Source organism: Leptonychotes weddellii, chromosome X (genome assembly GCF_054177405.1).
Source record: "Leptonychotes weddellii isolate Sample4059 chromosome X, ASM5417740v2, whole genome shotgun sequence".
In the NCBI taxonomy this organism is placed as follows: Eukaryota; Metazoa; Chordata; class Mammalia; order Carnivora; family Phocidae; genus Leptonychotes; species Leptonychotes weddellii.
Window position 1 is genome coordinate 58,341,879 of NC_138385.1, and position 24,029 is coordinate 58,365,907.

The following is a 24,029-nucleotide window of genomic DNA, read 5'->3' on the forward strand; positions in this document are numbered from 1 at the left end:
TCTTTCTTTTTAGGTGTGAAGGAGAATTCCAGGAGAAAAGGGATAGTAAAAGTTTAAAAATGAAGCAGAACTTGAGACGAAGGCTTCTGATTCAGGATGGGTTGGCAGAGTATCAAATTGGCAAAACCTAAAGTTTCATTATTATATTAGGTGATGCTGATGGAATTGAAAATTTTATATGCACCTACTGACATTTCCAAGTTGACAGCTTCTCCCGCACCTACTCTTTTGGAGGACAAATTGACAGGATCAAAATTAAAAGTTACTCATACTGAGCAGTTTTACTCCTTGGTATTTATAGGTGGTACTTCACATGTTTACAAGGATATTTGCCAGAACATGGTTTGTAATAGTGAAACACTGAAAGCATCTTGAGTATCATCAGTAGAGGAATAGATAAGAAAAGTAAGGTATCTCTATACAATAAAATACTGTGTGGGAATTAAAAAAGCTAAGGTAAATCTATATGTAATGAACTCTAAGACATGGTATTGAGAGAAAAAGAAGCATCGTATGCATAATATGTCACTTATATATTTTATTTTTTTTAAGATTTTATTTATTTATTTGACAGAGCGAGAGAGCACAAGCAGGGGGGACAGTAGAGGGAGAGGGAGAAGCAGGCTTCCCACCAAGCAGGGAGCCCGATGCGGGGCTCAAACCCAAGACCCTGGGATCATGACCTGAGCTGAAGGCAGACGCTTAACCATCTGAGCCACCCAGGCTCCCCGTCACTTATATATTTTAAAAACTATGTTTCTGTAAGTACAGACATGCATATAAGTGTACCAGGAAAGGACTGGAAAGGATACTTACTAATCTTAGAAGTGTCTACCTCTGAGAAAGGGACTGGGACAGGGTAGGGGTCCTCAGAAACATAAGCTTTATTTTTACTATTTGTAATTTTTTATTTAAAAACTTTTAAAAAGTTTTTTTAAATTCTGGTAAAATACACATAACATAAAATTTATCATCTCAACTATTTTTAAGTGTCTAGTTCACTAGTGTTAAGTACATTCACATTGTTTTGCAACCAATCTCCATAGCCCTCTTTTCATTCTGCAAAACTGAAGCTCCGTGACCACTGAACAATAACTCCTGTGTCCCTTCCCCCAGTCCCTTGCATCCACTAATCTACTTTCTGTCTCTATGAATGACTAGTATAGGTACCCCATATTAGTGAAAATTATACAGTATTTGTCTTTTTCTGACTGGTGTATTTCACTTAGCATAATGTTCTCAAAGTTCAACCATTTGTCAGAATTCCCTCTCTTTTAAAGGCTGGATAATATTCCATTGTATGTATATACTGCATTTCATTTATTCATTCATCCATTGATGGAGACTTGGGCTACTTCCACCTTTTGGCTATTGTGAATAATGCTATGAACATGGGTGTACAAATATTTCTTTGAGACCCCGCTTTCAGTTATTTTGGGTTTATACCCAGAAATAGAATTCCAGGATCATACGGAAATTCTGTTTTTAATTTTTTAAAGAAATTTGCTATACTGTTTTCCATAATGGCTGTATCATTTTACATTTCCCACCAACAGTGCACAAGGTTTCCAATTTTTTCACATCCTCGCCAACACTTGTTTTTGTTTGTTTTGATAGTAGCCATCCTAATGGATGTAAGATGGTATCTCATTGTGGTTTGGATTTGCATTTCCCTAATGATTTGTGATGTAGATTATCTTTTCATGTGATTATTACCATTTGTATATCTTTTTTGGAGAAAATATCTATTCAGGTTATTTGCCAGTTTTTAAATCAGGTTGTTTGCTTTTTTTGTTTCTGAGTTTTAGGAGCTCTTTATATATTCTGGATATTAACCCTGTATCAGTTTGATTTGCAATTATTTTCTCCATATTATTCCATAGAGAGCCTATTTCACTCTGTTGTATCCTTTAATACACAAAAGTTTTTAATTTTAATGTAGTCCAATTTATTTTTGTTTTTGTTACCTCTGATTTTGGTATCATATCTAAGAAATTATTACCAAATCCAATGTTATGAAGATTTTCCCCTGTTTTCTTTTTTTTAAAAGATTTTATTTATTCATTTGTCAGAGAGAGAGAGAGAGGGAGAGCACAAGCAGGGGGAGAAGCAGGCTCCCCATTGAGCAAGGAGCCTGATGCAGGACTCGATCCCAGGACCCTGAGATCATGGCCTGAGCCGAAGGCAGATGCTTAACCGACTGGGCCACCCAGGCGACCCTCCTCTATGTTTTCTTCTAAAAGTTTTATACTTTAGTTCTTCTGTTTAGGTCATTTGATCCATTTTCAGTTCATTTTTGTATATAGTATAATATAAATGTCCAGTTTCATTCTTTTGAATATGGATATCCGTTTTTCCTGACACCATTTGTTGAATAGACTGTTCTTTCCCCTACTGAATGGTCTTGACACCCTGTTGAAAATCATTAGTTTGTATATGTGACATTTTATTTCTGAATTCTATTTTATTCCATTAATGTATATATGTGTCTTTATGCCAGTACCACACTGTTTTGATTACCTTGGTAGTAAATTTTGAAACCAGGAATTGCTAGACTTTCAGCTTTGTTTGGAGTCCCTTGTGATTCCATATGAGTTTTAGGGCAGAGTTTTCCATTTCTGCAAAAAATGTCATTGGGATTTTCACAGGGTTTACATTTAATCTGTAGATGCTTTGGTATTATTGGCATCTTAATGATATTAAGTCTTCCAATCCATGAACTATGTGCATTTTTAAATAATCAGAATATACTGTTGTACTATTTGTATAATCAAGCATAAATAAATTTTTTAAAAGGAGTTGCTGCCAGAGGGAACTGGTTTCTTTTTCAGTTTTGTTGAGATATAATTTACATTCAGCACTGGATAAAGTTTAAGGTGTCTATCACAATGGCTTAAGGTGGTCAAGAGGTACAGACCTCCAGTTCGAAGATAAATACTGGGGATGTAATGTATAACGTGACTATAGTTAACACTACTGTATGGTATATTTGAAAGTTACTAAGAGTAGATCATAAAAGTTCTTACCACAAGGGACTAGTAAATTTCTAATGTCAGTTCATGTGTCTTTACTGGATCTCATGTTCCAATTTTTATAAATTGGCATCAGTTCTAGAAGCAGAAGCATAAATTAGATATTAGAGAGATGATTATCTGACTATAGGTGTTCATGATAAGAAAATGTTTGTGGCTTAATAAATTAAACAAATTGAATTAAATAATTTATTGTTAACAAATAGGCTTATTTAGACATTTGATGATATTACCTAAGCTCAGATAACAGTTTTATCTTGCATGTTTTGCTCATTCGCAAATGAACTTTAGTCCCTTTGATCAAAAACCAGTTATTCTATTCATGCCATTTAAAATTGTGTCTCATTGAACAGAGAGGCTGTTGGGTTTTATTTCATGAAGATTATCTGTGAACATTTTAAGTCATCAGAAAATATTGGAAAAGCTCTACTGCTCCACATTGACATGCTTTTACAAAGAAAGGAAGAAGTGCTTGCCAAGGAGAAGATTGAAGAAATCATTTTAGGTCAGTAGGATTTCTGCAGGTTTTATTTTTTTTTACTTTTATTTTTTTAAGATTTTATTTATTTGTCAGAGAGAGAGAGAGGGAGAGAGAGAAAGAGCACAAGCAGGGGGGAGCAGCAGGCAGAGGTGAAGCAGGTTCCCCGCTGAGCAAGGAGCCCCATGTGGGACTTGATCCCAGGACCCTGGGATCATGACTTGAGCCAAAGGCAGACACTTAACTGACTGAGCCACCCAGGTGTCCCTTCTGCAGGATTTAGAAAGGTGTTAATATGCATGTAATTCTTAGATGTCAGAACAGTGGCAAAATCCTTAGGTCAGTGGATCCCTTTTTCTCACTTCCTTTTTTTCTCCCTAATAACCATTAGCTATAACACCTCCCTGATCTAGATTTCACAAACTAGAATGAGAAACAGCAAAAATAGCAAAACATCAGCAAAAACAGACAAACCTCTGAGCTTCAATCTCTTGTGTAGTGAAAAATTGTGAGGTTAAAGGCCTAATTTCATGATTTCAGTGTGATCTCCAATAAGCTCTGTGTGCCTTCTGGCAAGTTAATAACATCTCTGGATCTTGTTTTTTTCTAACTATAAGACAGAGGTTGTGAAATAGCTTCCTAGTTTTTAACTTCCTTTTTAGCCCCAGCATCCTTTTTGTCGTGCAATCTTATGTGAACCCTGTCCCAAATAAAATAGAGTTTCTCTGTTAAAGCAGAGATGTAGAATCAAATTTCAGCATTCCCCTAACCCCCTACCTCTCTGTAGAACTCTGTACCCTGAAGAACACAGATAGTATGATCCCTTTCTTGGAAAATTCTCACCCCAATACATCCTTCCAATTCTACACATATACAGAAATATAACAGGAATGATAGTCACTAAATGTTAATACTGGGATTTATTCTGAGTGATGGCATTTTAGGTGACTTGTTGCTTTCTTTCTTTTATTTTTTTTTTTAAAGATTTTATGTATTTTTTTTTTCGAGAGAGGGAGAGGAGGAGAAAGGAGGAACAGAGGGAGAGAGACAAGCAGACTCCACGATGAGCACGAGCCTGATATGGGGCTCCATCTCACGACCTCAGTACCATGACCTGAGGCGAAATTAAGAGTCAGATGTTCAACTGACTGAGCCACTCAGGCGCCCCTACTTTCTTAATATTTTACCAGATTTGTTGAATTTTTACAAGCATGTATCATGTTTTTATAAAAAGTCACTGATTTTTTTAAAAGGAAATCTTTTTTTTTTTTTAAGATTTTATTTATTCTTTTGACAGAGACATAGAGAGAGAGAGCACAGATAGGCAGGGTGGCAGGCAGAGGGAGAAGCAGGCTTCCCGCTGAGCAGGGAGCCTGACAAGGGACTCTATCTCAGGGCCCTGGGATCATGACCTGAGCTGAAGGCAGCCACCTAACCGACTGAGCCACCCAGGCGCCCTTAAAAGGAAATCTTTTGAGCAGATAATCTCTAAGAGCCTTTGAACTCTAGATTCTGTGAGCCATATTTAATTGATAATATGCTCCCTCACAAGAATCCAGTTATTTTTAGACCCAATTTTGATAAGTTTTTTTTTTTTTTAAAGATTTTATTTATTTGAGAGAGAGAGAATGAGAGACAAAGAGCATGAGAGGGAGGAGGGTCAGAGGGAGAAGCAGACTCCCCGCCGAGCAGGGAGCCCGATACAGGACTCGATCCCGGGACTCCAGGATCATGACCTGAGCCGAAGGCAGTCACTTAACCAACTGAGCCACCCAGGCGCCCCTTGATAAGTTTGATTATCTGGTTTTCCACCTCTTTAGCATTTTAACGGTAGCATATTACAAAGAGAGAAAGGGTCTACAGGGAAATACGTAGATAATCTGACCACAAGGGAGGAGAAAACTCTACAAATTTTATAAAACAGTTTCAAATATTTTTAAAAATACAACAGTAGTTCCCAAAGTCACCACTGTGATATTTAAGTATAATAAAATACAATAGTTGTTAGTTATTGACCTTGAATGGGCAAGCAAAGATTAAATTGTGCTTCAGAAAACTAGAAAGTATGTTTACAAAAACATAATTTAGGGGCGCCTGGGTGGCTTAGTCGGTTAAGCGTTTGACTGTTGATTTTGGTTCAGGTCATGATCTCAGAGTGTGAGATCAAGCCCCCGTGTCAGGTTCCATGCTCAGCGGGAAGTCTGCTTCTCTCTGTCTCTCTCCCTCTGCCCCTCCCCCTGTTCATGCTCTACATGCTCTCTCATTCAAATAAATAAATCTTTTTAAAAAGAAAAACCTAATTTATAAAACCTAATTTTTAGAAAAATTAAGAACTTTAATGAAATAATTTAGACTTTTCCAAATAAAGAATGTTTTATTTTTAATGAAAGTTAACTGTCGGCTAACTAGAAAATGTATTTATCCAGAATGACTAATTTTCCTAAGATTATAGTTAACCAGTTTTATTGTGATATTGAATTATAAACTTATACTCTCAAAGTCATGTAATATTTTAAGTAGGTACATTAAATAGCATTTTACTCTCATGTGAGTAATTTTGTCTAAGCCATGGAACAAATTATGTCTGTTGACTGGGCTGGGAGGTCAGAGACTCTTTGTGTTCTTATCAAGACTTTTGTGGAAATCAGTAGTGCCGAAGGGGTAGAAGAGAAGGGGGTATAGAATTCTGTTACAATTTAAACTTTACCTTAATGTGTGCTAATGTATTTGAACCCTGTAAATGTCTAGACCAGAAAGAATCAGACATGAGTTACAATTTAAAGTAATAAAGTTTATGTGTAAACATGGTCTTAAAGTATTTTACAAAGGCTTTAAGGTATAATTGGCCTTTCTTGTGAACTTGATCTGATCTTGTTAGTACATAATAATATAAACACTTCTTATTAACGATTTTTAGCTTTGTTGTCTCTTCATTCACAATAACATTAAAGCACCAGATGATGATCAAATTTGGAACATGGAAAATACGTTAAAAAGAGACTAAGCTGGAAAACTATCACAGATTGATAGGCGAATTACTGTGATTCTAGCAAACTGATTGTATTATATAATCAGTTTTGCTAGTAAACCTAAAATTGATGATGAAAACCTGTCTGAATGTGATTGTGTTTATAGCCATTACTTAAAGATTACAGGTTCTGAATATAGTTAGCGCTCTTATTTAATGTAATAGATCTTGAGTTTTGTTTTTAGAGCTTCGGTTTTTATTTTCAGGTCACCAAACAGGAAGACAATTGACAACAGAATTAGTGAGCTGTTTACACAGCATTCTGTGGAAAAAAGCTGCCAGATGTTTTGAGGTTTGGGAAGAATCTATTTTCATTCTTTATATTCTTTCTCTACCCTAACAAATAAGTGTATTCACTATAAAAATCATAGAGCATCAAATATTTTAATAATCTCTCTGTTTAGGTACCATCTATGTATTAAATATTCATAATGTAGAATGTTAATGGGCATTGGATAAGAATTCATTTAAAACTACTAAGCTTGGTTCATCCCCATTGGGAGCTTACAATGTAGGGAAATGACATGTCTGATATTGATATAGGAAAGTAATTTATTTTAACATGACAAAGAAGAAAGTCAGAGCTTTATTCCCTTTAAAAAACTATGATTTGGAGCACAGAGGATTTGTAGGGCAGTGAAAATACTATGAATGATATTGTGATGATGGATATTTGTCATTATGCATTTGTGTAAGCCCATAGAATATACTACACCAAGAGTGAACCCTAATGTAAACTGTGGACTTTGGGTGATTATGATGTGTCCATGTAAGTTCATCAGTTGTAATATGTACCACTTTGGTACATTTGGTAGAGAATGTTGACAAAGTAGGAGGCATGTGTGGGGGCAGGAGGTATATAGCCAATCTCTGTACATTTCCCTGTTTTGCTGTGAACCTAAAACTGCTCTTTAAAAAAGTTGTTGTGCAATTTAAAAATGCAAAAACGTGGTAATATTTTTTCTCTTTACAAAACAATCGAGGTTTACTATGGAAAAAATTGACACTTCAGATAAGTTGTGTGTTTTTTTTTTTTTTTTTTAGAAAGTAAAGAATAGGGGTTGGCTCATTTGGTAGAGCATGTGACTCGATCTTGGGATCATGAGTTCAAGCCCCATGTTGGGTGTAGAGCTTACCTATAAAAAAAAAAGTAAGGAATAGTCGAGAGCACGGGCAATTAATTTCTCAGACATCAGCTGTAGCAACATTTTTCTAGACGTATCTCTTGAGGCAAGGGGAACAAAAGCAAAAATAAACTATTGAGACTGCATCAAAATAAAAAGTTTCTGCACAGCAAAGGAAACAATCAACATAACTAAAAGGTAACCACTTGAATGGGAGAAGATATTTGCAAATGACAGATCCAATAAAGGGTTAGTATCCAAAATATATGAAGAACTGATACAACTCAACACCCCTTCCCCCAAAATAATCCAATTAAGAAATGGGCAGAAGACATGAACAGACATTTCTTCAAAGAAGACATCCAGATGGCCAACAGACACATGAAAAGAGGCTCAACATCACTCATCATCAGGGAAATGCAAATCAAAACTACAATGAGATATCACCTCACACCTGTCAGAATGGTTAAAATAAAAAAGACAAGAAACAACAGGTGTAGGTGAGGATGTGGAGAAAAAGGAACCCTCTTGCATTGTTGGTGGGAATGAAAACTGGTGCAGCTACTCCGGGAAGGAGTATGGAAGTTCCTCAAAAAGTTAACAGTAGAACTCTCCTATGATCCAGTAATCATACTACTAGGTATCTTCTCCAAAAATACAAAAACACTAACTCAAAGGGATACATATACCTTTATGTTTATAGCAGCATTATTTGCAACAGCCAAATTATGGAAGCAGCCTGAGTATCCATTGATAGGTGAATGGATAAAGAAGATGTGGTGCGTATATATATATTATTAGACATGAATACTAGACATGAAATGGAATATTTCAATATTAGACATCATGGAATGGAATATTAGACATAAAAATGAATGAAATCTTGCCATTTACAATGACATGCATGGAACTTGAGAGTATTATGGTAAGTGAAATAAGTCAGAGAAAGACAAATACCATATAATTTCACTCATATGTGGAATTAAACAAATGAGCAAAGGGAAAAAAAAAGAGAAAGAGAAACCAAGAAACAAATTCTTAACTATAGAAAACAAACTGATGATTACCAAAAGGTAGGTGTGGGGCGGGGAATGGGTGAAATAGGTGATCAGGATTTAGAAGTGCAGTTGTCTTGATGAGCATGGGGTGATATATGGAATTGTTGAAGCACTACATTGTACACCTGAAACTAATATAACACTGTATGCTAACTATACTGGAATTAACCAAAATGTAGTAGAGATCATACTTGTGTGTTTGCCTGAGTAATTGCTCCCCCCCCCCACTGATAACCTCCCTCCAAAGAAATGAAAAAAATAAGACAAAATAAATGAAAAAGTGGTTTTTGAGATGCTGGACATCAGGCAATGGAGAGTAATCTTTGGGTGATAGGAAGTAAGCAAGGTGAGTACTTAAGTTGTGTAGCTTACTCCCTTGAGTTTCCAGGCTGTAGCACAAGAAGAGGAACTGAAATGGATCCTAGCAGTCTTCCTAATTTAAGGAGATGGAGCTGAGAGTCTAGGGAGACCAAAGCAGCTAGAGTTCATAAGACAGGGTGCCAGGGAAAAGAGCACAGCTCAGAAAGAGACCCCCAGCAGTCAGAGAGTCCTCCTCCCTTGTTTAGCCAAATACTAATTAGGACAATATGGGATGAAAGGACCTGGAGCTAGGGGGGAATAACCATCTAAAAATATTAATGTGGGAACAGTGCCTGGCACTCACAAAGGTCTGGGAATAGGGCCTGTTCATACTAGCCAGACAGAAAATCCTCTAATTCATGGGACAGTAGGTAGAAAACTCAGGCAGGTCTTGTCTGAGTAGTGGGGAATAATTAGTTCTGCACTGAACATTGTTCCAGACTTACCTAAAATATCAAAAGTATGACCTGAAAGGATGAAATTGATCCCAATAAGCTTAATTGCTTCCCAGAGTAGAGGTCAAGAATATTTATCAGAATACCAAACTATCCAGCACCCAACAAAGTAAAGTATACAATATTTGTCATCCAATAATAAATTACCAAGTATACAGTGAGGCAGGAAAACACTTTATAATGAAGAGAATGAGCAATCACTTGAAACTGACATGAAAGTTAGCATTAACTGAACATTAAAATACCTCATATAATTTTATTCCATATATTCAAAAAGTGGAGACACAGAAGATATAAAAGACCCAAGTCAAATTTCTAGAGATGAAAACTAGGTCTAGGATAAAAAATATATTGGGTAGTATTAATATCAGATTAGACATTGCAGAGGTAAAGATTAATAAACATGATGGCAATAGAAGCCATCCAAAATGAACCACACAGGGAAAAAATTTTTAAAAATTAAAATAGCATCACAAGCTATGGAAAGACTTCAGGTAGCTTAATATATGGATAATTGGAATCCCCAAATGAAGAGAGAGAATAAATATATGAAGAAATAATGGTTGAAAACTTTTAACATTTAATGAAAACTCTAAATCAGCATATTTAAGATGTTTAGCAAACCCCAAATACAAGAAACATGAATAAAACTAAACCAAGGCACATAATAATCAAATTGCTCAAAACCAGTGATAAAGAGAGTATCTTAAAAGCAGCCAGAGAAAAATGACAGCCTGCATACAGAGGAACAAATTAAGGAAGACACTGGATTTTTCATGAGAAGCAGTGCAAGCAAGAAAACAGTAGAGCAACATCTTTAATATAATGAAAAATAACTGTAAACCTAAAATTCTATACACAGAACAAATGCTGTTTAAAAACGAAAAGTAGGGCGCCTGGGTGGCTCAGTTGGTTAAGCGACTGCCTTCGGCTCAGGTCATGATCCTGGAGTCCCGGGATCGAGTCCCGCATCGGGCTCCCTGCTCGGCAGGGAGTCTGCTTCTCCCTCTGACCTTCCTCCTTCTCATGCTCTCTGTCTCTCATTCTCTCTGTCTCAAATAAATAAATAAAATCTTAAAATAAAAAAAAATAAAAATGAAAAGTAGTTGGTAGGAATGTATAGAAAGAAATCTGTAGTGCACAAACAATGAATCATGGAACACTACATCTAAAACTAATGATGTAATGTATGGGGATTAACATAAGAATAAAAATAAATAAATACATAAAATCTGTAAAAAAAAAAAAAAGAAAGAAATCTGTAGAAAGCAGTATGGTGGTTCCTCATAAAATTTAAAATAGAATTACCATATGATCCAGCAATTCCAATTCTGGATGTATATCCAAAAGGATTGGAAGGAGGATTTATAATTCAAAAAAAAGGAGATAAAATAGTATTATGAAGAATATTTAATAATCCAAAAGAAGCAGAAAAAGAGGAAAGAGGGAACAAATTTAGGTAGGACAAATGGATAACAAATAGGAAGATGATAGATTGAAATCTCAGCATATGCAAAACTCACATTAAATTAAAATGACCTCAACTCTTCAGTGAAAAACAGACATTGTCAAAATGGATTAAAAAGCAAGACTCAACTTTATGACTGCTTAAAAGAGACATAAATATGAAGATACAAATAGGTTATAAGCAAAAGAATGAGAAAAAATACAGACATTCTAAAATTTATACATAAAAGCAGAGGAATGAGGGGCGCCTGGGTGGCTCAGTTGGTTAAGCGACTGCCTTCGGCTCAGGTCATGATCCTGGAGTCCCGGGATCGAGTCCCGCATCGGGCTCCCTGCTCGGCAGGGAGTCTGCTTCTCCCTCTGACCCTCCTCCCTCTCATGCTCTCTGTCTCTCATTCTCTCTCTCAAATAAATAAAAATTAAAAAAAAATCTTAAAAAAAAAAAAAGCAGAGGAATGAAAATAGCTAAAAATAATTCTGAGAAAAAAGGAACAGAGAGGGAGGAATTACTCTACCTGACTTCAAGATTTATATAGCTACAGTAATCTTGACTGTGTGGTATTCTCAGAGAGATAAACACATAGACCATTGGAACTCAGTGGAGAACCCCAAAAGAATCCCATACCAGTGTGCTCAACTTATTTCCGATAATTTGCAAAAGGATTCAATGGAAGAAGAATGGTCTTTTCAACTAATAGTGTCTGAGTAATTGCACATCCATAGGCAAGAAAGTTAATCTTGATCTAAACCTTACACTTTATACAGTTAACTCAAAGAAGAATCAGTAACAGGAGGAAAACTGGAAAATTCACAAATACATAGAAATTAAACAACATACTCTTGAACAACCAGTGGGTGAAAGAAGAAGTCAAAAGAGGGGAAAGAAGGTGAGGCAAACCAGGCAACAGGCTCTTAACTATAGAGAACAAACTGAGGCTTACTGGAGGAGAGGTGGGCGGGAGAATTGATTAAATAGGTGATGGGTATTAAGGAGGGCACTTGTGAGGAACACTGGGTATTATATATAAGTGATGAATCACTAAATTCTACACTGGAAACTAAAGTTACACTGCATGTTAACTAACTGGAATTTAATAAGAATTTGGAAGATAAAAAACAATCTTGAGACAAATGAAAATGGAAACCTAAGTTACCAAAATATATCGGATGCAACAAAAGTAGTTCTAAAAGGGAAGTTTATATTGACAAATGCCTCAGTAAACAACCTAGTACACTTATCTTGTTGAGCACTGAGTAATTTATGGAATTGTTGAATCACTATATTGTATACCTGAAACTAATATAACACTGTATCATAACTACACTAGAATTAAAAGAAAAGAAATAAAAATAATAAAAAAAATAAACAACCTGACTTTACACCTCAAGGAACTAGAAAAAGAATAACTAAACCCAAAGATCGCAGAGAAAGGAAATAACAAAAAAGCAGAGCAGAAATAAATGAAATAGAGATTTAAAAAAAAAAGAAAATTTCAACAAAAATGAGAGTTGGTTTTTGAAAAAATAAACAAAATTGCAAATGTTTAGCTAGACTAACCAAGAAAAAGCAGAAAAAAAAGATAGTGGACTCGGGTGCCTGGGTGGCTCAGTTGGTTAAGCGACTGCCTTCGGCTCAGGTCATGATCCTGGAGTCCCGGGATCGAGTCCCACATCAGGCTCCCTGCTCGGCAGGGAGTCTGCTTCTCCCTCTGACCCTCCCCCCTCTCATGCTATCTCTATGTCATTCTCTCTCTCAAATAAATAAATAAAATCTTTAAAAAAAAAAAAAAAAAAAAGATAGTGGACTCAAATAGAATTAGAAATGAGAGACATTACAGCTGATACCTCATAAATACAAAGGATTGTAAGAAACTATAGTGAACAATTATGTGACAACAAATTGGATAATTTAGAAGAATGCATAAATTTCTAGAAATTACAAACTACCTAGACTGAATCATGAACAAATAGAAAATGTGAACAAATCAGTAATGAGTAAGGAGGTAGAATCAATAATCAAAAATCTCTGAATAAAGTACTGCCTAGGACCAAATTGTTTCATGGGTAAATTCTACCAAACAGTTGAAGAAGAATTAATGCTAATTGTTCTCACACTCAAACTCATCCCAGACACTTCCAAACTATTTTACATGGCCGACATTGCCCTAATACCAAAGCCAGACAAGGACACTATAAGAAAAGGTAACTGCAGGCCAAAATCCCTGATGAACAAAAAAACCCTCAACACAATACTAGCAAACTGGATTCAACAACATATTAAAAGGATCTTACACAGTGACCACATGGAAATTTTCCCTGGAATTCAAGGAAGGTTTAACGTATGCAAATGAGTAAATATGATACACCACATTGAATGGAATGAAGGATAAAAATCATATGATCATCCCAATAAATGCAGACAAAAAATTTAACAAAATTCAACATCCTTTCATGATGAAAACTCTCAACAAATTAGGTATAAGTGGAATGTACCTCAACATAATAAAGGCCATACCTGACAAGCCCACAGCGAACATCATACTCAAGGGTGAAAAACTGAAAACTTTTCATTAATGATCAGGAACAAGACAAGGATGTTCATTCTTACCACTTCTATTCAACATAGTACTGAAGGTCCTAACCAGATCATTTAGGCAAGAAAAAGAAATAAAAGGCATCCAAATTGGAAAGGAAGAAGTAAAGTCATCTCTACAGATGACTTAATATTATACATAGAAAATCTTAAAGACTCCACCAAAAAAAAAAAACCTGTTAAACAAATTCAGTGAAATTGCAGGATACAAAATCAATATACACAAATTAGTTGCCCTTTTATACAGTAACAATGAACTATCTGAAAAATTAGGAAAACAATCCCATTTATTTTATTTTTTTAAAAAGATTTTATTTATTTCTTTGACAGAGAGACAGCGAGAGAGGGAACACAAGCAGGGGGAGTGGGAGAGGGAGAAGCAGGCTTCCCTCTGAGCAGAGAGCCCGATGTGGGGCTCGATCCCAGGACCCCGGGATCATGACCTGAGCTGAAGGCAGACGCTTAATGACTGAGCCACCCAAGGGCCCCGAAAACAATCCCATTTAAAATAACATCTAAAATACTTAGAAATAAATTTAACCAAAGAGATGAAAGGTCTATACACTGAAACCATAAGACATTGATGAAAGAAATTGAAGAAGACACAAGTAAATGGAAAGATATCATGTGTTCACAGATTGCAAGAATTGAGATTGGAAGAATTAATATTGTTAAAATGTCCATATTACCCAAAATGATCTATAGGAAAACCTGTCATTTGTGACAACACAGATAAATCTCGAAGACATTATGCTGTGAAATAAGGCAGACACAGAAAGACAAATACTGCATGATCTCAGTTATATGTGGAATCTAACAAAGTCGAACTTACAAAAACAGAAGAGGATGATGATTATCAGGGTTTGGGAGTTGGGGGAATTGGGGATATGTTGGTGAAAGGATACAAACTTTCAGTTATTAAATGAATAAGTTATAAAGACCTAAGTTACTGCATGTTCTCCATAATTGTAATAATGTATTATATACTTGAAATTTGCTAAGGGAATAAATCTTAAGTGTTTTCACCACAAAAAGTATCTATTTGAGGTGATGGATATGTTAATTAGCTTGATTGTGGTGATCATTTCACAATGTATTTGTATATCAAAATGTCTTGTTTTACTCCGTAGAATCAGGTACTGCAAAATAGAATGGTATTCTTGTTCTCTTTTAGAAGGCCTGTATTTCTTTATGGAACAGATTTAAAATTACTTCAGAATTCCCTTCTCCTATTGATTCTCTTTCTTTTCCCTCATTTTCCAGTCTTGCAGAATGATATTTTTAAACTCCCACTTCCAACACTGGAGAAGAATATAATCTTGATTCTAAATAGTAATAAGCAGTGTTGGACCTACACAGCACAGTTTTTTCTAGTTGAAGAGTGTTTTATTCCATTTAGGTCCTAATGACTCCTGTTCTTTGTTGAAAAATGTGAAGCTTCTTGATGGGGAGGGTACAAGGGACTCATCTACCTTACACACACCTCATGGTGTGCATGAGCAATCTGAATTTTCTTAGTTTAAAAAAAGTTACCCAGATTATTTCTATCAGATTTTTCCTAATAGTGTCTTACCCTTGAAAATTTGGTAGTGCCTCAAAAGTAAAAAAAAAAAAAAAAATGTACAAAAACACAGTGGCACTTCATTATCATAGTGAAAAACCTGGAAATCAAATATCTAGCATTAAGAAAATCATTGTATATTAACTTAATTGAATGTTAAATATTCTTTAAATTGACAACTGTGAAGACTCCATAGTAATATAGATTAATATTTACAAAATAAAGTCAAATGGAAAGAATGGAACATGAAACTCTAATATAAACTATGATTGCAACTATATACAAATACAAAAGGACAAGGTTAAAATGGAGTGTAAAAAAATGAAAATAGCTGTATTAGCATGGTGAATTATGGATATTCTTTTTAAAAATTATTTTTTTTAATTCTTTTTAATGTTCAATTAGTACATCATAAGTTTTTGTTGTAGTGTTCAGTGATTCATTAGTTACGTACTTAATAACTAAAATTGTATTTTGAGTTTTCTAGGGTGGTTCACCACCCCTCAGACTTTCCATCCCACATGTGAAATTTCTTTTTAAAAAAATTTTATTGAGGTATAATTGACACAGTTAAGTGTACAATGTGATGATTTGACTAGGTATATGTATACATTATGAAAGAGTTCTAACCATTGATTAACATATTCATCACTTTTTTTAGTGAGAATATTTAAGTTCTATTCTCTTAGCAAAATTCAATTATACAACCTAGTATAGCTGTCAGCTATAGTCACCATGTCATACGTTAGATCCTCAGACCTTTTTCATTTTTTTTTTAAGATTTTATTTCTTTGATAGAGAGACACAGTGAGAGAGGGAACACAAGCAGGGGGAGTGGGAGAGGGAGAAGCAGGCTTCCCGCCGAGCTGGGAACCCGATGCAGGGCTCAATCCCAGGACCCTAAGATCATGACCTGAGCCGAAGGCAGATGCTTAACAACTGAGCCACCCAGGCGCCCTGACCTTTTTCATTTTATAACTGAATGTTTGTACCCTTTTACCAACCTCTCCCCATTTCTCCTGCCCTCCAGTCCCTCCCAACCACTCTTCTCTCTGTTTCTAGAGTTTAACTTTTTTTTTTTTCCAGATTCTACATATAAGTGATGACATGAAAGATTTTATCTTTGTCTGGCTTATTTCACCTAGCATACTAGTCCTCCAGGTTCATCCTTGTCACAAATGGCAGGATGCCCCCTCTTTTTTATGGCTGAATAATATTCCATTGTGTACATATACCATATTTTCTTTATCTCTTTATCAGTAAATGGACACTTAGGTTGTTTCCTATACCTTGGCTATTGTGAATATTGCTGCAGTGAACATGGGAGTAGAGATATCTCTTTCAAATAATGACATGGGATTGCTGGATCATATGGTAGTTCTAATTTTAATTTCTTGAGAAACCTCCATACCGTTTTCCATGATAACCCTACGTTTTACATTCCCACCAATAGCGTACAAGGTTTCCCTTTTCTCCACATCTTTACTAGCATTTGTTATCCCTTGTCTTTTTGATAATATCAACTCTAATAGTTATGAGATGATATCTCATTGTGGTTTTGATTTGCATTTTCCAGATGATTAGTAATGTTGAGCACCTTTTCTTCTACCTGTTGGCCATTTGTATGTCTCCTTTTTTTAAAGATTTATTTATTTGAGAGAGAGAGCATGAGCAGGGGGAGGGGCAGATAGAGAGAGGAGAGAGAGAATCCTCAAGCAGACTCCCAGCTGAGCGTGGAGCCTGACCTGGGCCTTGATCTCACTACCCTGAGATCATTACCTTGATCCAAAATCAAGAGTCGAATGCTTGGGGAGCCTGGGTGGCTCAGTTGGTTAAGCATCTGCCTTTGGCTCAGGTCATGATCCCAGGGTCCTGGGATCGAGCCACACATCGGGGTCCCTGCTCAGCAGAGAGCTTGCTTCTCCCTCTCCTGCCTTCCCCGGATTGTGCTCTCTCTCTTTCTGTCAAATAAATAAATAAAATCTTAAAAAAAAAAAGAAGAATCGAATGCTTAACCGACTGAGCCATCCAGGTGCCCCTGTATGACTTCTTTGGAAAAATGTCTATTCAGGTCCTTTGCCCATTTTTAAATTGGTTTTTTTGTTTTTTGTTTTTTGTTTTTTGCTTTGCTATTGAGTTGTAGGAGTTCTTTGTATATTTTGGATATTAACCCTCTATTGAATATGTGGTCTTCAAATATTTTCTCCCATTCCCTAGGTTGCCTTTTAATTTTGTTGATGGTTTCTCTGAAATTTCTAATGTGGGGAAAGAAGAGAGAATATTGATTGCCACTTAATCTGTAACTTATACTGATCTAGACGGATCATAAAATGCACTTAGAACTCAACTAGAGAGGGTATTGTGTTTTGGTTGCCTAAAAAAGAAAACAATACAATTTCTTGTTTTTTTTCTAGAGGAGACTTAGAAAAATTAAGGTCAAATGTAGAGATATCTCTGTAATTTTATTATTTCTTTTCAACCTTTAGGTACAAAGTTACGCTGATGCCCTAAACTGGTACTATTATTCTCTGAGATTTTATGCAGCTGATCAAACAGATCTGGACTTGGCCAAGCTGCGGAGGAACATGGCTTCCTGTTACCTGCATTTGAAACAACTTGATAAGGTCTTTTGATTTATCTATTTTTCTTTTTCTTTTTTTTTTTTAAAGATTTTATTTATTTATTTGACAGAGAGAGACAGTGAGAGAGGGAACACAAGCGGGGGCAGCGGGAGAGGGAGAAGCAGGCTTCCTGTGGAGCAAGGAGCCCGATGCGGGGCTCGATCCCAGGGCCCTGGGATCATGACCTGAGCCGAAGGCAGACGCTTAACGACTGAGCCACCCAGGCGCCCCTGATTTATCTATTTTTCAAAGGCAGGAGGTGTTACATGCAGTGGCAGAGAGGTAGATACAGTTTGGTGCGTCTTCTTGGCTACGAGGTTAAGATATCTGAGAGTTCTTTCATACAGGATAAACTCAAATTGATATTTTCCTGATTTGTACACTGTAAACATGACTGATTGGGACTTCCCAGAAAGAGAGAACTTGAAAAACTATTAATGCCATTACTTACTGGGTTTTTTTGGCATCCTTTTCTGAAAAGTAATATATCATTGGAACTTCTGAACAAAGTTGTCTTGCTACTAACCATCTGCAGTATTGTCTTTGAAGCCGACTAAATTTTAAGGTACACTTTTATTGGTCAAACATTTCAGTGTGGGAAAATACTCAGATAAAATGGTCATTCTTTTATGTACTGGGTTATCTGTTACCTATCCAACCACTTTAGAAAATGTTTAGCAACCGATTGTTTTTCAGAACAAAATTCTAGGAGGTGAATGAGATAAAAACCTATTTAAGGAAGGGACATTTCTTCCTTTGGGCATCATATAGTATGCACTTAAGTGGGGAAAGGTATTGGCTTGTGGAAGGACAAGTGTGGGCCCAGATTAAATATGAAGGCTTTTGTTGCTTTTCAGGTTTTAATGACAAGTTTAGGGGAAAATATGTGATTACTGGTTGCAATTCCAGACATTTTCTTTGAGTTTTTGTTTACTTTGAAGGGTTGTTTGACTAAATACTTTAAATTTTCTTTCAAAAGAATATTTACCATTTAGTTTGTATTTTAAAAATTTATAGTTCTGGAAGAGAAGTTGAAATGTTACTTAGTTCATGATATTTCAGCATAGCCTAGCATTTAAGTGTTTCAGAAAGATAGTTGACACTACTATTGACTTAAAGACCTGAAAAAAAAGATTATCATACAGGTTTCATTACCTAATTCATTATATTTCTGCATAGGATGCCATTAACTATTTCAGAAAGATAGTTGCTTACTTAAAGACATAAAGAAGGTGATCAGAAAGTTACTGTAACTTTCATGATTTATGTTGGCCTGATAGTTTGGGAAGGACTTGGAGTCAGACATGCCATTTGGATGAATACTTTTCAGGCCAAGGAAGGGTATCTCTTCTGCTATCTGTTCAGCTAATGCAGATAGAGTACAGCACAAGACACTGTGATAGTCTTTGAGGTTACAGACATGAATAAGACATAGTAGCCTTTAACTCAACCAAGCAGCTAGCCTCAGGGTATCCTAATGGGCAGATCTTTAAAGGTTTCATTTATTTATTTGAGAGAGAGAGCGAGTGCACGCATGAACGGGGGGTGGGTGAGGGGCAGAGGGAGAGGGAGAAGCAGACTCTCCATTGAGCAGGGAGCCCAACGTGAGGCTCGATCCCAGGACCCAAGGATCATGACCTGAGCCAAAGACAGATGCTCAACTTACTGAGCCACCCAGACATCCCTAGAATATGAGGCTCTTTTTTAAGAGTGGAGGTCAGGCATAGGGGACCAGTCTGGGATGCAGTTACTAGAATTGAAGTGAGTAGATACAGTCTTTCAAGACTTGAAGCAGTGCCTCTTCCTTTTTTTTTTTTTTTAAAGTAGTCTCTACACCCAGTGTGGGGCTTGAACTCACGACACTGAGATTGAGTCACATGCTCCACCGATTGAGCCAGGCAGGCACCCTGAAACAGTGCTACTTAAGTCTCCTCTGACTAATGTCAAGCTTGATCTTAGAGCCTAATATAGGACTAAGCCTATAAGTTGGAGTACAAATGGTATTAGTAGTAAGGAGGAGAAGAAGAGGAGAGCGGGAAACCAGGCATGTCCTAATAGTGTATACTCAGCATGTAATTATATCATTTAAGGCCAGACTGGTGATGAAGCCAAAAGTTATTCTCAGTATGTTCAAGGTAATCTTGTTGATTACTGTTAGTATATTTTTCTCTTCATCCTTTCTGTCTTGAACTTAGCAGACATTGATTTGGTACCCGCCATATGTAAGGAATACTCTCCTGTGCACTAAGACAGATAGAAAGGTGAAAAGAAATTACACAATCCATTATATTTTACTGTTTTACTATTCCCACCTTCCCTTGTTAATTTTCATTGTCTTTTTTTCACTCCTTTCCTTCAGCTATTTGAACATTGTTCAGAAAAAATTTATGAAACCATGTTTACTGGATCTGCTAAAATTGCATGGTTTTTCAGCTAGGTACTCAATAAAACTGACTCTTACTAACTTTCTGTCATATTCCTCACAATGGTGATTCCAAAATTTTTTGTCCTTAAGCCACCATGCTTTACCCTTCCCTTTAGCAAAAAACTTTATCTTGTAATTTTCTGAACTTATAGCCACTCACATAAACTTCGTCAACTTTTCCTTTCTTTACACTTCCTTTCTTCTTCTTATCTCTTAGAAAGAACGTTTTCTGGGGACCTTCTCTACAAATCTCAACTTTAACTCTTTTTTTTTTTTTTAAAGATTTTATTTATTTATTTGACAGAGAGACAGTAAGAGAGGGAGCACAAGCAGGGGGAGTGGGAGAGGGAGAAGCAGGCTTCCCGCGGAGCAGGGAGCCCGATGCGGGGCTCGATCCCAGGACCCCGGGATCATGACCTGAGCTGAAGGCAGACGCCTAACAACTGAGCCACCCAGGCGCCCTCAACTTGAACTCTTTAATATTTCTCTCTCAACTGTTTCTTTCCCCATCACTACAATTATTTTGACATCTTCTTTATTCAAAAACCCTCCTTCAGTCTTGTCATCCTGCTCAAATTACAGTTCTCTCTTGTCCTTCCTTTCACCAAACTTTTTAACCTAAAATTACTGCTGATATTTTTTTCACTGTGCATTTATTTAAAAAATATGTATTGACTGTCTACTATATGTTAAGTACTGTCCTAGGCATTGGAGTATAGTAATGAACAAAATAGACAAAAACACCTACACCCATGGAGTTTATCACTCTACTAGGAGAGACAGAAAATAAAAAGATGAATATTATGGTATATTACAGAGGTCAGCAAAATTTCTGTGAAGAACCACATAGTAAATATTTTAGGTTTTTTACACCATACAGTGTCTGTTGCAGCTATTCAACTCTGCTGTTGTACCATGAAAACAGCCATAGACCATGTGTAAACAAATTGGCATGGCTGCATTCCAATGAAACTTTATTATTTAGGAACACTGAAATGTGAATTTCATATAATTTTCATGTGTCATAAAATATTATTCTTCTTTGGATTTTTTTTTCAACCTTTCAAAAATGTAAAAGCCTTCTTAGCTTGTGGACTATACAAAAATAGATGGTGGCCTAGAAGTGGCCCAAAGGCCATAGTTTGCTGGCCCTGTTACATTAGTGATAAGTGCTATGGAGAAAACTAAGGAGGAAAGGGTGGCATTAAATGTTTTAGAAGAGGAATAAAGGGTTGAAATTTTAGATAGGGTGGCCAAGGAAGGCCCCAGTGAGAAGGTGATTTTTGAGTAGAGACCTCAGGAAATGAGGGATCTGGCTATGTGGGTATCTGCGGAGGGGGGAATCCCACAGCATTCCAAATAGCAGGAGTAGCAAGTGCAAAGGTAGTGGGGATAGGAGCATACCTGGGGTATTTGAAGAATAGCAAAGGGATGTGTGTGGCTTTAGCACAGGTAATATTAAGGAAAGTAGGAACTGTGATCAGGGAAATAGTGGGGAAACGGATCATGTAAGAAAGACATTGTAGTTCATTGTAAAGATTTGTCATTAATGCTAGGCGAGATGGGGAGCCATGCAGGGTTTTGGGCAGAGGAATGACATGATCTGACTTGCATTTTATTTTATTTTTTGAATTTAAAAAATTTTTAAGATACAGAACACTTCACAAATTTGCATGTCATCCTTGTGCAGGGGCCATGCTAATCTTCTCTGTATTGTTCCAGTTTTAGTATATGTACTGCCAAATTGAGCACGATCTACCCTGCATTTTAATAAGATCAGTCTTACCACTGTATTGAATAGGCTAGGGCAGGTGCAAGGGTGGAGGCAAGGAGACCATTTAGGAGGCCACTGAAATAATCTAGGCAAGAGATGAGGTGGCATGGACTGGAGTGGAAGAATTGTGGATGGGGAGCAGATTCTAAATAGAGTATTAAAGTAAAGATGACAGAATTCCCTGACAATTTCCAACCAGATGTAGGATAGAAGAAAAAGAATAGACAAGGCTCTCTAAGGTTTTTGGCCTCACTACCTATCCCCCTCTTGATGATTTTTGCATCTTTGATTCTATAAAGATCACTAGTGACCTTTTAATGATCAGGTCTAATGATCTTTTCTCAGTCCTTCTTATCCTCTGATCTCTCTAGCACAAAACAATGTAATACTGTCAACCACTTCATCCTTCTGGAAACTTTCTCTTTGGCTTCTATGACATCTCTTAATCCTATTTATTGCTCTAGCTATTCCTTCTCTGTTTCTGTTACTGGCTCTTTTCACCAAATAAATATTGGATGAGGGCAGGTATTATGTTTGTCTTCTTCACTATTTTATCCCTAACACCCATGACCATGCTTGGTACTTGGTAAGTTTTCAATAAACATTTGTTGAGTGAATTTATTATCTGGTCTCTTCTTTTTTTTTTTTTTTTCTTCTGTACACTCTACCCTCAGTAATCCATCTTAGCTTCAACTCTTCATTCCTAAATCTGTATGTCTAGCCCTGATCTCTCTCATAGCCCACATTCACTTTTCGATCGTTGGGTGTACCCAGCAATCTGAGACTGAAATTTTAGATTCTTGGATTCCTTCTGCTCCCCCTGTATTCATCATGTGCCATGGCTGATCAGTTCTATTTCTGCAATATTTTTGCCAGCTGTCTCCTCTTCCATCTTTACCTCACTACTCTAGTCCAGGCTTTCATCACCTCTGTCACCACTGGAATAATGTTCTAACCAATTACAGGGAGCCATTCGATAATTTTCAGTGGCTCTCTGTAAATAAAGACCAAATTCCTTGGTGCTTAAGGTCCTCCAAAATCTAGACATAATATAATCCTATTTTATTTCCATTACATGTATACTGTGTTTGTCCTAAATTGGATTATTTGCAGCTTCCTAACCATGATCTGTGCTTTTCTACCTCTGTACCTTTTTCCATGCTTCTCCATTGTGAATGACCTCTTCCCTGCATTTCTACCTTATGAAATTTCCTTTATCAAAGCCTAGGTCCTAATGACAGTCTTCGCTTTATAAGGAAATTTCTGAGTCTTACTTTTCTTCTAAAACTTTGTAACACTTCTGTTTATACCTAGGTACTTACATTCTGCACTGTATTCTAGTTATTTGTATACCTGACTTAGCCCCCTATCAGAGTGCCACCTCCCTGAGACAGGGACCATATCTTATCTTTATTTTCCCTGACAGCTGGCATAGAGACTCAATAAACACCTGTCAGTTTCTTGTGATTAAAGGAATTACATTTGTTCATACTGTTTCTGTCCTTGCTCCTGTGGAAAATCGGAAACTAAAAGTGATGAAGATCTATGCTTGATTATCAGAACTGAAGGAGTTTACATTATTTTAGAAAACACCCCATTATTCTTTTTTTTATTATTATGTTATGTTAATCACCATACATTACATCATTAGTTTTTGATGTAGTGTTCCATGATTCATTGTTTGCGTATAACACCCAGTGCTCCATGCAGAACGTGCCCTCTTTAATACCCATCACCAGGCTAACCCATCCTCCTACCCCCCTCCCCTCTAGAACCCTCAGTTTGTTTTTCAGAGTCCATCGTCTCTCATGGTTCATCTCCCCCTCCAATTTCCCCCCCTTCATTCTTCCCCTCCTGCCAGCTTCTTTTTTTTTTTTTTAACATATAATGTATTATTTGTTTCAGAGGTACAGATCTGTGATTCAACAGTCTTCCACAATTCACAGAGCTCACCATAGCACATACACTCCCCAATGTCTATCACCCAGTCACCTATCCCTCCCACCTGCCACCACTCCAGCAACCCTCAGTTTGTTTCCTGAGATTAAGAATT

At 36.5% G+C, this 24,029-nt stretch overlaps 1 protein-coding gene and 1 non-coding gene across 3 annotated transcripts in view; one reads left to right on the forward strand and one right to left on the reverse strand.

The window, feature by feature from the left end:
* TEX11 (testis expressed 11) overlaps window positions 1–24,029 on the forward strand; it is a 307,210-nt gene that overhangs the window by 160,589 nt on the left and 122,592 nt on the right. For both annotated transcript variants that reach the window (XM_081808717.1, XM_081808718.1), the window contains exons 14-16: window positions 3,386–3,537; window positions 6,745–6,830; window positions 17,643–17,780. In XM_081808717.1, coding sequence (XP_081664843.1) covers window positions 3,386–3,537; window positions 6,745–6,830; window positions 17,643–17,780 — 376 coding nt within the window. The remainder of the gene's footprint in view (window positions 1–3,385; window positions 3,538–6,744; window positions 6,831–17,642; window positions 17,781–24,029) is intronic.
* LOC115942416 (U6 spliceosomal RNA) lies at window positions 21,848–21,954 on the reverse strand. Its single transcript, XR_004077020.1, has one exon. It is a non-coding gene; the product is annotated as a U6 spliceosomal RNA (small nuclear RNA).